Source organism: Fusarium tjaetaba, assembly GCF_013396195.1.
Source record: "Fusarium tjaetaba strain NRRL 66243 chromosome Unknown NRRL66243_c0000020, whole genome shotgun sequence".
Classification (NCBI taxonomy): domain Eukaryota; kingdom Fungi; phylum Ascomycota; class Sordariomycetes; order Hypocreales; family Nectriaceae; genus Fusarium; species Fusarium tjaetaba.
The window spans coordinates 68,361-84,698 of record NW_023501216.1 but is presented as its reverse complement, the minus strand read 5'-3'; the positions used below and the strand labels follow the sequence as shown (position 1 = coordinate 84,698).

Below are 16,338 nucleotides of genomic sequence, written 5' to 3'. Positions count from 1 at the left end.
GAAGCACAGGCGAAGCGGTGCAATAATATGGGTTGTCTTTGAAAGGATTGTATTAGCCTCCCGCTCCTTTTATCAATATATTTTGTTACGATGTTTGTCCGTGACGGTTAAACAAGTAGCGTCAATCTACCTTACGCATCCTTGTTCTTATTCTTGGTTTGAACTGACATATGTAGTTAAGCGATGTATCATGAGCATTATCAACGCACCTTTCCCATTCATCAAAGTTATGATTATAAATAAAGATGAAACAGTGTCATTTTTACAAAAGCGAAGCCGATCCCGTCAGCACGCGCAACATCTTCATGGTGCGCCTGAATATGAGTGCTGGATTGTCACATCTGAGAGCCGATTCTGACAGGTCATTCAAATCACATCAACGTTTGTGTTGGTTAAGCTTTACTTTTGTAACCCCTGCGTCCCTTGTTCAAACAGCAATTCTCATTTGCTACCGTCAACCAATATTGAAACGGATTCATCAGGCATGCTCCAACTACATTCCCTGCAGCCCGGCGCTTATGAGCGTCTCCTGATATCCATGTTGGGCGCTTAGAGCTGCGCGATATCATACCCCAAAATCTTTATGGAGCCAGAAGAACTCTATAAAGTTCTTTTCATTTGATTCCTCTATGTTGTATATATAATTATTGTATCATCGCAATGTTTTCTTCTGTGCGACGCATCTTTCGTTCCAAATCTCAACCAGATAAGACTTACAATGCTAAGGAGAAACCAACTCCTGAGCCTTCACCGAAGCCCGTAACTCAGACCCGGACAACATTCTTCTATTCTGGAATACAGACGTTTCATAGTACCGAAGGTGATAATATCGAGTGAGTTTGCGATGCCACTACCTACCTGGGCCAGGGTGTTTGCTCAATCATTGAACTAGCATCGTCTTCATCCATGGACTGAAAGGAGACTGTCAGAAAACATGGACAGATAAGACTTCGGGGAGTCCTTGGCCGAAGACACTTCTTCCTTTAGAGATTGAGACTGCACGTGTTCTCACTTACTCTTATGATTCAACTGTCACCGGCAAGGACGATGTTCCTTCGCAGAATCGAATATCTAATCATGCATATAATCTCGTGACTGCTCTCGCATCACTTCGACAGAGTGATAACACAGTAAATGTCCCCTACCCCTTCCCAATTAGTTCATCTCTGACGGTTTAGAATGAGCGGCCTATCATATTCATCTGCCACAGTCTGGGAGGACTTGTTTGTCAGGATGTAAGTCACTCACTCGAGGAGCAAGAAAACATCGAACCTCGATATGGAGTATCAAAACAAACTCATCAAATGGTCCCCTCAGCTTAGCAAAGATATGCTAAACCTCGATGCTAAGTTAATCTAAGTCTTTCTATCATTTAGGATCGAGGTCTCGAGTTTTCTCTCCTCCCCTAACATCAATGATTCTGACTGGAGAGCTTATTGAGAAAACAGGCACTTGTCACAGCGAGACAACGGTCTGAACAGCACCTCCAAGACATAGTCAACTTCACTCGTGGCGTCATCTTTCTCGGCACACCACACCATGGATCAAGCCTCGCCAAGATCGGAGAATTGGTCTCGCGCTCCGTTGGATTGATCAAAGAAACCAACAGCGATATTGTGCAAGTCCTCACAAGAGACTCGGAAGTCCTAGCCCGAATTCAGGATAGCTTTCAGGCTCTTCTCATGGCACGAAGCAAAGATGAGGCCACCATGATAGATATTACATGTTTCTATGAAGAGCTTCCGACCAAGAAGTTCGGAGTGATCGTACCCAAACATTCAGCCATCCTGCCTGGACACATTTCGATCGGAATACACAAGAACCATGCAGAGATGACAAAATTCTCCAATTTGAAGGAACCTGGATTTGTGGCCATCTGTGGAGAGCTAAAGCGCTGGATGAAGAGGATTCAGCAAACACAGTCCACGCCAAAGAAGCACGCTCCTGCCACATACTGTGAGTTCCTACTCAACAAAGGCTGCACTCGGGGAGCAGGAAAACATCAGGTGTCAAAATAAACTGGGCAAAGGTATCCCAAGTTAGCCTCAGTCGTTTTGTTATCTAGGATCGAGGTCCAGAGCTTCCTTTCCTCCCCCAGCGCTGGCCCTAGGAATCCTTGGCCTTTTAAGCCGAGTCCGCTATCAGTACCCAAATCAATACTGACTTTCTCATATCAGGCCTCGTTCCATACACTTTCAACCCAGGTTTTGTCGGAAGATCTGAGATACTTGACCTGTTGAAAACTCAACTGGGAGATCTAGAACCCCAGTCACATGCCAGGGGCCATCGAAGGGCTGCACTCTATGGTCTTGGCGGAGTCGGGTATGTTCAGTAACATGCAATCTATGCGCAAAGTGCCATCCACTGACTCGAAACAGAAAGACACAAATCGCCTTATCATATGCATACTGGACTCAGGAAGTTTCTCAGGATACTTCGGTATTTTGGGTCCATGCTAGTAGCGTTGAAAAATTCTCTGAAGGCTATGCCAGCATTGCCAACGAGTGCAGACTCTTGGGGCACGAAGACGCAACATTCAATGCTTTGTCCACAGTTAGAGACTGGCTGGAAAGCAAGGAAAGTGGAAAGTGGCTGTTGGTCATTGACAACGCTGATGATATGCAACTTTTCTTTCCTCACAACGAACCATCCAAGTTGAAGGCCAATGCTGAGAGTGGCATGGGCCAGTTCATACCACAATGTCCTCACGGCAATGTCCTTATCACAACAAGGAACATGCAGGTGGGCTCACGACTCACAAAGGGCAAATTTCCCATAGAAGTTGGCAAAATGGATGAAAATGAGGCGACTCAGCTTCTCCGCCAAGGTTTGCAGGAAGGCGATGAATCTGAAAAGACCCTGGTCGAACTCTCATCCCGCCTAGAGTTTCTGCCTCTTGCATTGGTGCAAGCAGCTGCCTTTATCCAGGAGAACTCCATTACAGTCGGTGAATATCTCGAGCTTTTAGACGGAAGCCAAAACGATCTTGTTGAACTTCTGAACGAAGAGTTCGAGACCGTCGGAAGAGACTCTGATACCCCTCGCGCAGTCGCCCAGACGTGGATGTTGTCCTTCCAACAGATAGAGAGACAGTATCGCTTCTCCAGTGAGCTGTTATCACTGATGTGTTTCTTCGATCGGCAAAAAATACCACTCGATTTCGTTGACTTTTACGCCAGAGAAACTCTACCCACAGAGTCAAACACCAAATTGCAACTTGTCAAGGCACTTGGGGTTCTAAAGGCATTCTGCTTCATTCGGGCAGAGAAGGGTGGCGATCATACTATGCATCGTCTGGTCCAATTAGTTACGCGAACTTGGTTGGCCCGAAAAGGAAGAATGGCTGAGTTTACAAGACACGCTTTCTCGGCAGTATCAGACTTTTACCCCTATGCAGAATTCGACGATGCCGAATGGTGGAAGGAAGATATGGCAACTTGCACAGCGTATCTTTCCCACGCAAGGTCTGTCCTTGAGGCTCAGATAATCGAAACAGAGGAAGACAAGCTTATCAGGGCTTCTGTGCTTCACAGGGTTGGATCCTTCTTCCGCTTTCAAGGCCGATACCGCGAATCAGAAAGCCTGCAACGCGAAGGTCTCAGCATTCGAAGAGAACTACTCGGCGAAGAGCATTTACAAACACAGGTCACAACCTCCGACCTTGCAGGTTCCCTAGCCGATTTAGGCCGATTCGAGGAATCTGACAAATTACTGAAGAGCCTTATCGAGACCTTGAGACGTCTTTATGGTGATGACCATGAGGAAACACTCAATGCCATGGGTAATTTGGCCGTGCACTTGGCTCATCAGGGTAAAGAAGAAGAATCACATGCCCTGCTGATCCAGGTTGTTGAGTCAAAGAAGCGAATACTTGGAGAAGAACATATCAGTACGATTGAAGCGATGGACAATTTGGCAGTCGGTCTTGAAGAGGAGGAGGGAGCAGAAATGCAAAGACGAGTCATAGAAGTAAAGATTAAAGTCTATGGTGAAGAGAACCCCTCGACCCTCCACAGCAAGGCGAACCTGGCTACGATACTCTTCCACATGGGTGGTACTAATCTCTCAGAGGCAGAAGACTTGCAGCTGGAAGTCTACGAGACCAGAAAAAGGGTACTTGGCAAGGAGAATCCGGATACTCTTAGGATTATGAACGATCTTGGACGCTCTTGGGTATTGATCGGCCAAAGCACCATGTATACCAGACACTTGTATCCTGATGTGGACATACTCGGCGACGCGAAGAGCTTACTCGAGGAATGTGTTGGACATCGAGAAAAGTTGTTTGGAGCAGATCATGCTGATACAGTTGAGACCCGCCAGGTGTTGGATGAGTGTCTAGAAGCGATCGAGGCCGCGGAAGCATTTGAAGCGGAAGAAAAGGCAAAGGCAGAGGCAGAGGGGCGAAACTGAAGGATAACTTGTGATGGGCCTCGAGGAGCAAGAAAACATCAGAGACCGTGATATAGGGGTATCAAAATAACATTAGCAACAGGCATCCTCAATTCATCCTAAGCTAATACTCAACTTATACAAGTCACCTAAGTCTTTGAGCCATTTGAGATCGAGCTCATAGGTTTTCTTTTCTCCCTTGAGGGGATCCCCAGATGAATTCAAAGAATCGTCAAGCTTATTGGATTGAGTGTTTGATCTGCCCTGTGATACTTGCAGGCACCAAAAATCACTGGTTCATAATTACTGTCATCCATCCAACTGCTTAAACTAGAGCAACTTCGACAGGTCGAGAGCATCTACTACACGAGATTTCTCTGATACAATACTCTATCACAATAATGCCATAAACAACCAATCTCAAACTAACCCATCATTCCAATCCCATCTTACACCAGCAAAACACGCTTAGCTCACCAAAGTCCCCAATTAGCAGCGGAACTTGACAATCCCGTCCTAAAGAAATAGCTTCACGACCGGAATCATGGTGCCGAGTATAATCAAGTCTAAGCCCTATCTACTGTAGCCCGATGACATATCAGTTCCTGGCACTAAAGCTGGGGATTCAAGTAGCCGTGGGGCGGAGTACATGTTGTGAGCAAGGTGGTATTTGGCGTTCAAGCCACACGGCAGATGAGCCGAGCCAAACCTTGTGAAACTGTTTTGTTGATGTAACATTCTGCATTTTGTTTGTTTATGTTTTTCTGGCGTTTTATGCTTGATATTTACTTTACTGTTGAGAAGTTACATTTCTTGAGGAAACACTCTTTCAGCACTGTTGAACGTTAAATCTTTAACCATAACATTAATTCATTGATTCAACATCTCAATGATGACAGGCTCAAGGTAACATCGTCTCCGCGCTACCGCAATTCTCCGACCCTACTCCAAAGATAGCTCTGGCCGTGTTAGCCGTTCGACTAGCTAGTTTCGTCCTTTCAATTGCAACATATCGGCAAGGCCTAGATCCAGGGCTGAAGAGTAAGACCTAAGTTAGCATAGCATCAAAGACACAGCGGGATTCAGTAAACAAGCGCAATCTCATCACATTTGTCCTGTGAGATTCATGTCGTCATGATAGCTTCAAGACCCCCCTCAGAGGTAACCTTGCCGTGAACTCAATTCTCGTCGCCGAGCCATCTTCCAGCCTCCTCCAAGTACCGTCTCTCTCCCATTACAAGCTATATATCCCCCGAGCACTTCCCCTCAACAGATTCTCTCTCTTTAGTTCACCCCACATTCACTGTTTTGTTCCATCTTGCAGTATAAAACATCTTGTTCTCTGTTTGTCTATCCATCATAGCCAACACTCCCTTTCGTTCACATCACAACCACTGAAACCATGCGTTTCTCAACGCTCTTTGCCTCTGTAGGCCTTGCAGGCTCTGCACTTGCTGGCCTTGTTCCCCAATCTTACAGGGTCCCCGCTGCAAATGGTTTCCCCAACCCTGATGCTTCCCAGGAGAAGCAGATCGCTATCCAGGCTGGTGGAAAGCTTCCTGGTGCTCCTCTTCTTACTACTCTCGGTGTTGGTTCTACCACAGCTTTCCAGCTGATTGCCTTCAACGAGCTCTTTGAGACTGCTTACTTTTGCTCTCTTCTCTACAATGTCACCAACGGCATTGAAGGATACAAGGTTGAGGGTGACAAGTTGCATGAGGCCAAGCATGTTCTCAAGACTGTCCTTGCTGTAAGTACTTGCCCATCTTCATAAGAATATCGGTCAACTGACAATCTGCAATAGCAAGAAGAGCAGCACGCCATCGGCGCCCTGGCCACTCTCAAGTCAGCCGGCAAATTTGCCCCTTCACCTTGCAAATACCAATTCCCCGTCGACAACCTCAAGGACGCCATTCTCCTCGCTGAGACCTTCACTGCGGTTGTTCTCGGTGCTCTCCAAGACGCCAACGTTGTCTTCGCAAGCGAGGGTCTTCCAGAGGTTGTCCGCCTGATCTCATCCGTCATCGGCCAAGAGGGTGAGCAGAATGGTTTCTACCGTATCTACCTCGGCCAAGTTCCCTCTGAGTCACCATTCCTGACCACTGTCCCTGCTGCTTTCGCCTGGTCTGCTCTCCAAGGTTTCATTGTTCCTGGCTCTTGCACTGAGGATATCAAGAAGATCGACCTTCCCATCTTCCCTGCTCTCCAGGTCAACGGTGGTGCCATTGCTTTTATTGAGGCTGAGGACCAAAGCCTGACTTTCAGCGCTACTCTTGAGGAGTCTCACAAGGGCGAGGATATCTACATCACCTACACCACTGGCCAGCAACTTCCCTACAGTGTCAAGGCCGAGAACGTTAAGTGGGATGGCACCAGTGTCAAGCTTAAGGCTGAGTTCCCCTACCACAAGCTGGTCGCTCAGGGCTTCACTCACGCTGCTCTGACTACTTCCAACAACATTGCCACTCCTGATGACGTTCCCAACTTTACTCTTGCTGCTCCCGGTCTCATCCAAGTCAAGAACCCTCTTGACAGCGGCAAGGGAAGCTACTCTGACTAAAAAAAGAATGCGGGATGTTTGCAATGCCACTTGGCAGTTCTGGTACCTAATAGATCGGTGGAATTGGTGCTTCGGTGTCACAATGTTTACAGATTTCATGAATTTCTCTCGGGCCTAATGATAATTCAAAATTAAATAAATGGTTGGTTATGTTAAACTGCAAAAGTTCCAAGGTGTGCTGTTAGACATCCCGTCCCTCCATCTCGGATCTTCGGGATATGTGGATGACGCCTGTAACTCGCGCATGCCAATGAGATTGATCTGAGACCGCTGAGCTAGACGCCATCTCCAGCCCTAGAAATTGGGTTCTCGTAACTTTAGCCTCATATGAGTGATTTCATACACCGGATATCAAGCTTCAGACGGTCTCGGCTGCGGCTGACAGCTTCGCCTCTAGCACTCAACTGTTTGGGAGATCCAATTGAACGGCAGCTTGTTTTCACGTGTGATCGTATAAGCACCATGGGGGTCTCATCGCCATGCTATCACCTCATCAAACACGGGGATGAGACGTCTCTCCACATGTTTCACTGAGCAAAAGCTCCTTTCCCAAGCCACTGGTAGCAAGACATCAAGGTCACCTTCGGTTCACGAAACTTCAAGACCGTCAATACCTAAAAGGTAACCTTGAATCGTAAAATCGCTTTGCATTAGACCGAGCCGGACTCGTACTCAATTCTACTAACCAAACTCTCTATGCACCTCAGACTGCTTGTCTCTCGACTCCCATTTCTTCATCTGACTCATCGGGGAGGTTGTCGTTCATACGAATGAGCAGGTCCTTCAGTTTCCGTCGGTTCTTTCTCCACGTCAACAAATCTTCTTCCTGCTGATCTCGTATCGAGGGCGTGACTTGGTTCCCGTGTTCATCTTTAAGATAATCTGGCACGTCCTCTGCCGTGTTCGGTAAATTCCGCTCACCAAGATTATTGTTAAAACCATCACCGCAGTGCCACGATAGGGGCACTAGATGCGCCTCCTCGATGTGCTCTTTGAACTCCTCGTCCGTCTCGAACTCAGATGGTTTCTCTAATTTACCACACTCTCCCCATAAGCAGTTGATATCATCACCATGAACGATGTAAACGTGCCGTCGGAGAGTCTCGAGATTATGTAATTCAGCCTTGCAGTCTCTCCACTCACACAGAAACGGAAAGATTGGTGCATTCACTTGATAGTAGATGGTCTCTGGAGGAGGAGAAGGTTGCTTTGGCGGCCGGCCTCTTCGTTTTGGGAAGCCATTGGGATGAGGCCGCGGCTTAGTAGCAGCTTGTCGGGCCTGCCGAGGAGCTCCAGCTGCTGTTTGTAGATCTTTTAACTTGTTGGTTGGCCCCTTTGGTCTGCCTCTTCCTCGAGCCGGTGTCGTAGACGTTGCATCGCTGGAAACTCCCGTCTGTGTACCACCTGGACTCGACGTTTTCAGAGCGTTGACTGCTTTGAATAACGACTTTGGTCTTCCGCGTGGGGTAAGATCTGACGTGACCGGCGCGTCAAAGCCATCTTCCTCATCGATGCTGACTTCTTTGTAAGCTTCGAGATGTGCTGGTGACCTCGGGAGGACGACAGCAAGACTTGACCTACCACTTGGGGTCAAGGAACCTGGATGTTGCTTAATAGGGCTTTGGCTGTGACTTTTTGTTGGCGCATCTCGGGCTAGAGGATCCTCCGAATCTAGACTATCAGAGACGGAATCAAAGCGATTGATATGTGACGGTAATTGGGTGTCCTGGGTCTTTTTGCCTTGGTTCCCAGGGTTTATGCTGTTGAAGCTCATGCTGCACAGCTTAACACGCTTTGACGCGGCGTGGCGCGTTGAGTTTAGCGTGTAGAATGCGGGTTGTGGAATTGATTTGAGAAGAAAAGAAGCCAATAACTAAGATAAAGTAATGAGGCAAAGCTCTTAATGTGTAAGATATGCCACTTTGGGAAACAGATAATAAGTGTTATTGCTGTCCAGAGGTGCTCAAGGCAGGAGTCTGGGATCTGCCCAGAGATCCCTGGCGGGACGCTGATTTCATTCACTCACGTGCTCTAGCACTATGAAGAAGAGATGTTCACTATCAACAACCAGAAATATACTAGAGTCAACAATTTTTTTCAATTAATTATATATTTTAGCAACAGTTTTGCTCATTTTATTTTCGTAACTTATCATGTTGGACGCTGGGGCTGGGGGCGGATCATTATTTATGTACGCGTTTGCTGTTGTACATATCACGGAAAAGATTGGCTATTATCAGGAGTTCAATTCATTTCGATAACTGCTATTCGTATTTATACAAAGACAATCATAATCAGCAAAACTCCAATCGTGCCATCATCAATCTCATCCGTTTACCAATCGCCTTTCCAACCATCGCCTCTTGAAAACAAAGGAAATTTTGATGTATTAAACCTCAGTCTCGACGTCAGGCTTTCGGCCGTCCAGGGCTCCAAGCTTAGCCACCTTTCGAACTGCAAACTTGGCTTCATCCTTGGCAAACTGCATGTTGCGCATGGGTCGCCATTGCATAAGACCTCGATGTTTGCGATGCATGTCGCGACTATCAGATCGGTATGACTTGATCTTCTTGATGGGGTTCTTGCTGCTGGAGCTGGCCTGGGAACTGTTCGTGGCACTCGTCGCGTTAGTGCCTGTTGTATCAACGGAAGGGCGCCCGTTCTCAGAGGGCTCTGTAGGCTCAGTGTCGGCATCTTGAATACCAAGATCAGGATCGGAGTCATCTTCATCAAAGTCGTCGTATTCCTCGCTAGACTCGCTGTTGGTCTTCTTGCGCATCAACGCAGAGGGATCTTCACCAAAGGCACCGCTCCAATCGGTGCCATCCTTGGCAAGCCACTTCTGCTTCTGTTTCTCGTCGGCTTGGGCGAGAACGTCACGGCCGTGGGTCAGAGACTCTTCGTGAAGTTTCTGGATCACAGGAGGAACCTCGGTCTCAACATCCTGCTGACGCACACCCTCTGCGTAGCATGCTTCCCAAACCTCGATCGTCTCACGGTCGTCGTTTGTGCTGGCAAACTTGATGTGGTCGGAATCCGTTCCAGCAGAAAATCGGGCTCGGAATCGAACTCGACCAACCTGCTCCATCTCGATATCGGGAACAGACTTGTAATTTTCTTCAGTAATGTAGTTCTGAGAAAGTCGTACGCTGTGGTTGCACTTCCAAACAGGGATGTCAAAGTCAGTCTCCTCACCATCAACAAGCTCCAGGAGCCAGAGAACGGCATAGGCATCGGGGTTTCGCTTTCCACTTGGGTAGAATTCCATGAAGATGGGTGACCTGTAGCGGTGTCGAACTGGCAGGCGAACACGTTGGTTTCCGTCGGCACCACTGATGTTGAATGACATTCCATCGGCCTCACGAGTGGATGAGCTCTTGCCAACACTGGCAGACGAGCCTCCAGTACGGAAGCGAATCTTGGCGTGGTTCGAAGGAGCATAGCCAGTGGTGGTAATGGAGTCGGACACGAACTCGAAAGTACCAATGTCCCAACCCAACTGAGGAGGAGGAAGTCGAAGCTCAACTGAACGGAACAATAAAGAGATACGAATGCGGCCAAATCCGATGCCTCCGTCGAGAGGGTACCATCTGGTAGACTCGCTGCTGGTTTGAAGGATATCCGTGATCTTGAGAGGGACAACACCAATGAGAGGGTCATGTTGGCGGTTGCGGGAGTCACGGACTGCAACGGTAACGATAGCAGAACGCCAGTCTCGAATGAACTTTTCGGTTCCAGCATTGAAAATGGGCTGAGAAGAAACGACCTTTGTTCGGGTCTTGTAAACAAGATCGTCGTTGAGAAGGATGGTGCAGTAAGAGCTGGGGAGGGACTTGGCCTGTTCTTCCTTGACTTCACCGGCTTCGGGACGAGCTGGCTCATACTCTCTACCCTTTCGCTTGCCATTTGAACCCTTGATGTTTTCCAATTCGAGGCCAACAATCTGGTGGACGACGATGCTAAGGATACCGGAAGGCCACAATGGGTCAGGAGGGGTGTGAATGACGGCATCTTCCTCCTTGGTGTCGATCGAGCCCTTGTTCTCTTGAAGCTCAGGCTTGTCCGCGAGCGCCTTGGGTAGATTGAGGTCCCGACCATCGGTTCGGAGAGCCTTTCGGAATTGGGTCTTGCCAAAGAAACCGACTTCCCAGTGGAGCTCTCCGGGCATTTCGCTGTCTGCCTTGACTCCCCGAAGCTTAGAAACTTGGGGGAACATCTTGCCGGGGTGCTGAATTAGTTTCTGAATGCTGAGTTCAACCTTGCCAACGACATCGTCAGCAGATGATCGGTCACTGTCCCAAAGCTCAACCGAAAGTTGCTCGTCAGCCTTGAGAAGATCAGCAGTAACCAAAAGGCCAGCGCTCTCCTCGAAAACGGGGTTGAGATCGTCCTGGATAACACGAGTGCAGAATTGGGGCTTGGAAAACTTGCTCCAGCTGATGGTGATGTAAGGATCGGAACCACCACCCTTGCTTCCACGCTGATCCTGCTTGCTGAGGCCGGTAGCCTTGTGGATTCGAACAAACATGACACCGAGAGCCAATGTCTCCTTCTTGATATCGTCACCCTGGAGCATCTTGCTAAGATCAAGAGACAGACTCTTGGGAGCCACGTACATCGACGCGGCAGCGCCAATGGCCCAGTTGACAAAGTTGGAGATGAGAGGAAGATTGAGAATGTTGACGCCCTTCTCGATCATTGGTGTACAACCAGCCTGAACCTTAGGGATACCCATAAGCGTAAAAGTGAGAGTCTTGAGGAAAGGGGGATCAGGAGTCAATTGGAGTCGAATTCGCGCGGTCGCAACAAGGCCTTGAAGTTCAACCCAGATGGGCAAAGGAACACCGAAGAGACCCTTGATACCCAGGTAGAAAACAAGCTGCATACCCATGTTGCGCGCTTTGGATGCGATATCCGCCCCAGAGGGCTTCGCATGATAGGCGATCGCAACCTCGAGGTTGTAGAACGAGCCAGCTTGCTCGTTGGCCGCGAGCTCTTCGGGGTCAGTGGTCTTCTCGTTCTGTCGGTGCTGCTCATCCTTGATGTCTTGGACATGAGAGTCGGGAAGAGCACGCATGTTGAGGATTCGAATGGGGTTGTTACCCTGGGAGATATCTGCAACGCGAACGTTCTCAATGACACCAGGAACTGAGGCCGCCATAACATCTTCTAGACTGCTACAGTTAGCACCAAGTCATGGCACTCAAAATATTTACTTACGTATCGGCAACGCCAGCGAACATCTCAGGGTTGATCAGCCCCCACATGATTCCGAGCATGGTGTTCATCCATTCAACGGACTCAGGGATCAGGTTTGCGGTGGCAGTCTCGCCACGTTCTTGCTCGCTTGACCATTCGAGATCTCTACCCTGACGAATCAAGTCTTTTGTCCAGAGGAAAACACCAGAAGCTACGCAGAAACCCAGGGGAATAAGACCGAGCAGACGGCCGCCAAACATTTTTCCAATAAAGACGATGGCGGCAAAGATTCCGATACACAAGACGTTGCTACGTTGCTCGAGAATCTCGAACATTGGTTCGTAGCTAACTGAAGGAGTCTTGTAGAACACCACGGATGTCTTCTCACTTCGAATGGGGACATCTGATGTTGCACCCTCTTGGACGGGATCAGGAGGTGCTGTGACATCTTGGGCGTAGCGGTACTCTTCACCAGACTGTTTCGACGAGGTTGCGATGGTGGCAGGCTTTCCCAAGTTCTCGTTGGGAATTGATAGCTGAAACCGTCAGTTGTTGATTGTGTTTAGTGACATATTGGTGCCTACCTGGGGATTCTCGACAGCTTCCTTGTAATCAATGTCGGCATCTCGAATGCCAACATCCTTTCCCGTCACAGGATCACGCACGGTGCGGATATCCTTTTGTTTCCGAAGAGCTTCAGCTCGATCATTTTTGTGATCCTTTGTCTCTCCGTGGACCTTGTTCTGCTTCAGTTGCTCGTCAATCTCAGCATCACGGGCCTTCTTGTTCTGATCCAACTGGTCCATGAACTGGCGAACATTAGGCACACGGTTCTGGGCGCTGTAATGCTGCCCAGCTGCAGGGATCTGCTGCTGCTCAAACTGCGACATGATGGCGAACCTCAAGGCAGATAGAGAATTAAGCTGGTGGTTGAGCTCCCCAACTCGGATATAATGATGAAGAGAGAAAAGAGGAAGAGAAGAGGAGAGGAGAGGACAGAACAGGGAGACAAGTGAAATATTGATATGACACCAGAATTGGAAATTAGCGTCACACAAATGCCACTACTTGGCCCATTGCGATTGATTCATCGCTTTGGGATGGTTGCTTGAAACGCAATCAACCAAGGAAAGCAATCAAGTACAAGGCATGATTGAGGTCGATGACGTCGATTATCCGCAAGTACGTATTTCCAATACAGGGAGCTTTGGCCCCGGGACGATCAGTTTTAGTGGGCACAAGAGCCGCGTTAAGGCAAGTTACAGGGGGGAGCTCCCCGCACTCGTGGCTGGGCTGCTTAATTCCGGAGCGCCACTAACCGTGAATGACGTTGATGGTCTTATCAGCAGCGTCTCATAAACGACGATGATGTCTACTGTATTCAGTGACAATTGACAGACAATTATAGGCACAACATCACAGTAATTCATCAGATCATCTTGTTTCATGCATGCCAAGACTGCTAATCGCTGATCAAGATACAAGAGTTCAGCCAGACAGGGAACTCACAAGCATCAACATCCATGGCATGATCATCCCAACCCCCACTACCAAAAGCTTGCGTAAATGGCTTAGCCAAGCTTGGGTCCCAAGGAGGACTTCAGCTGGATCTCGATCTTTCAATTGGCGCAAGCTCTCTTTCTTCCTTTGAAACTGTTTCCCACCACCAACGCCAACTCCAACTGACAGCTTCTCTTATCAAGAACTAGAAGCAGGGGCTTCGTTTGCCTTTGGATCAAACTCTTTTCCCGACAAGTCAACTCCCGGTTCAGCGGTATGTAAGCCATCGAGCTTAATGTATTGAAGTGAGTCAAGATCGACGTTGTTGAATTGTCGTACCTGCAAGCTGTCAGTAAAGACCATTCTACGACAGTGAATCAATCACCCACACTGATGCCATAGCGAGGAGCCTCAGGCCATACCCTCGCAAAATCGATGCCGATGCTGGCACCGCATTTGGGGCAAAACATGTGATCGCGAGCCTTTGTGTTGAATTGATATCGCGAGACACGCTTATCTGAGTCGTTGTGCCATGTCACTTTATCGTACGCGGGGTCTAGTGAGTGATTCGGGTCAGCATTATCCGAACCAAAACCTTTAGCAATTCATACAAACAAGAAGGTAACCTCCACGACGGCAAATGGAACAATTGCAGCTTATAACCTCATGCTTGGGTAGAGGAGGAGAGAGTGCTACTGAGAGGCCGATATAGCCACAGTGACAGCCTGCCTCGTAGGTGACCTCAGGCCCACCAGCATTGGCGAGCTTTTCGAGATATGCAGCAAACATTGGGTGTTGCAGTCGTTTCTATCGTGCGTAAAGTTGAATGATAGCAAAGAAGAGCTCGTAGGCGATGCTCTCAGTATTTAAGAACGAAACGACCATAAGCAATTGACAATTCGGATGAATTTCGCGTTTCAGCGCTTACTTCGAAGTGGTATAATTAGATCTCTAGTTGCCTATTTTGGACTTCGACGATCTGGAGTTCCACCGACTGGGAAGAATGATCCTGCTGTCAGCATCGGAATTCCGTGTCTACAGCAACACTGACCGCTCTGTCAATCCGTATATACCATCAAGGAATTTGTCAGCGATATTGGAATTGATGCTTGAGACTGTCACAAATATGAGTAGTATCAACAAGATGTAGATCACAGTCTACCTTATGTGTAGGTACATCTCGGAGTACCTATGGCACCGTAACAAGGACTTTTCGATTCTCTAATTGCCGTTGCTAGCTATTTTCCCTTGTGAATTTTGGCCCCTCCTCGATAATACTGATCAATAATTTAGGAAGACCCTTCACAGACTGCTCCTCTTTCTTCAACATCTCCCCGCTCACCCCCAGATAATGGTCCTTGAAAGCACACCAAAGCTCCTGATCAGAAGCGTCTGTAGACCCAGGTCGAGGGTAATACGGATCGTTTCGCCAAAAACACTCAGCAGCGGTTGCAGCACCATTGCCATCCATTGTGACGGGATTGCAGCAGTCAAAGTCTAGAATCCACATTGAATGCATCCCAAAGATGGTTGTATCGAATGGACTACATGGATGTGAGTGTAAAGTAGAGCGTGAACGAGCAAGAACGAATTCAAAGTCGTTGGCATCGATGCGTGCAACCCAATGAAGAAATGCGAGGCCTTCAGCCATGACCTTCGCGTAGTTTTGCACATCGAGACCAAGCTCTATCATTCGGTCTAGATTAAGTGGGAAGTTTCTTAGACTGAAGAAGGTGCTGCGGTTCGTATTCCCCCAATCATTCTTTCTGCGACCAAGATAGGGGCGGATGAGGCAGTGCTCGTTCTTTTTGTCGTTAATGATAGCATCCTGATCACTTCCTCCTCTTGCAAACACCCGGATAATCATAGCTTTCATAGTCAACGGTGCATTGAGTATAAATTAAGTAAACGTTAGATGAACAACAACATATCCCCCATATAATTCTCTCTTGAGTGTCGGAGAAGCTCCTAGTTTCCGAAAACTGTCAAAGCATGCTCCGACATCCACTCTATACCTTCAGCTCTCCAACCATCCACTTCAATATACGTTCCGTTGATGTTGAAGACCATGCCCCTCCCATTGAGGCCATAAGACGGTTCATAGATAGGCCACTTGTTACCACTGAATAGTTCCGACCCTGAATCTCCATTAGGATCAAGGCCATTAATAAAATTGATCCAGGCAGTGCTGATCGTCTTGGACATAGCCTTCGCATCCGCTGGGTATGTCCCATTACCACCATATGGATTAGTATCATATCCATCACCATTGATGTTATGAAACACAAAAGCGACCTGAAAGGGTTAGCTATTTGTCGCTGATATAGACCCCATGGTATTACTTCTTGGAAATGTCCCACTCCACCCTGAGGCCGATGTCCGTTCGGCATGATACTGAAGCGATATGCATAAGGGAGATCCACGTTCTTGTAGACCTTATTCTCATCGATACGTTCAGAAATCTCTGACGATGAGAACAAGGCGGTGGAATTCAAGTTGCCGATACGACGGGAAGCTGAGAGCAACTCGCCTTTTATAGTGTCATAGGTTGCAGGTAATCGTAGACCGTTGAGTAATGCCGGAGGATTTAGCCATAGGGCCATCTACCCGGAGACGAATCAGAGGAATGCCAAGATACTGTGCCAATGCCCAGCATGTCGTCAGAGTTCGGGTCTTGTTCAATTGAT

General features: G+C 48.1%; 5 protein-coding genes across 5 annotated transcripts; 2 read left to right on the top strand and 3 right to left on the bottom strand.

Moving 5' to 3' along the window:
* Positions 1-660: 660 nt before the first annotated feature.
* Positions 661-4,413, top strand: FTJAE_842 (uncharacterized protein; the record flags this gene model as incomplete). Its single annotated transcript, XM_037355234.1, has 6 exons — positions 661-833; positions 893-1,130; positions 1,179-1,235; positions 1,449-1,956; positions 2,178-2,322; positions 2,379-4,413. 6 exons carry the CDS (start codon positions 661-663, stop codon positions 4,411-4,413), a joined length of 3,156 nt encoding a protein of 1,051 aa, XP_037212034.1.
* Positions 4,414-5,794: 1,381 nt separating this feature from the next.
* On the top strand, positions 5,795-6,952 carry FTJAE_841 (late sexual development; the record flags this gene model as incomplete). Its single annotated transcript, XM_037355223.1, has 2 exons — positions 5,795-6,142; positions 6,197-6,952. 2 exons carry the CDS (start codon positions 5,795-5,797, stop codon positions 6,950-6,952), a joined length of 1,104 nt encoding a protein of 367 aa, XP_037212033.1.
* Positions 6,953-7,655: 703 nt separating this feature from the next.
* FTJAE_840 (uncharacterized protein) lies at positions 7,656-8,726 on the bottom strand (the record flags this gene model as incomplete). Its single annotated transcript, XM_037355212.1, has 1 exon — positions 7,656-8,726. The coding sequence occupies one exon, from the start codon at positions 8,724-8,726 to the stop codon at positions 7,656-7,658; it is 1,071 nt and encodes a 356-aa protein (XP_037212032.1).
* Positions 8,727-9,341: 615 nt separating this feature from the next.
* On the bottom strand, positions 9,342-13,041 carry FTJAE_839 (uncharacterized protein; the record flags this gene model as incomplete). The annotated part of the gene is made up of 3 exons (XM_037355200.1): positions 9,342-12,126; positions 12,173-12,687; positions 12,736-13,041. The coding sequence occupies 3 exons, from the start codon at positions 13,039-13,041 to the stop codon at positions 9,342-9,344; spliced, it is 3,606 nt and encodes a 1,201-aa protein (XP_037212031.1).
* An 808-nt stretch (positions 13,042-13,849) lies between these two features.
* Positions 13,850-16,307, bottom strand: FTJAE_838 (Centromere V; the record flags this gene model as incomplete). The annotated part of the gene is made up of 7 exons (XM_037355189.1): positions 13,850-13,990; positions 14,041-14,207; positions 14,263-14,458; positions 14,994-15,337; positions 15,667-15,946; positions 15,994-16,181; positions 16,259-16,307. The coding sequence occupies 7 exons, from the start codon at positions 16,305-16,307 to the stop codon at positions 13,850-13,852; spliced, it is 1,365 nt and encodes a 454-aa protein (XP_037212030.1).
* Between the last annotated feature and the right edge of the window lie 31 nt (positions 16,308-16,338).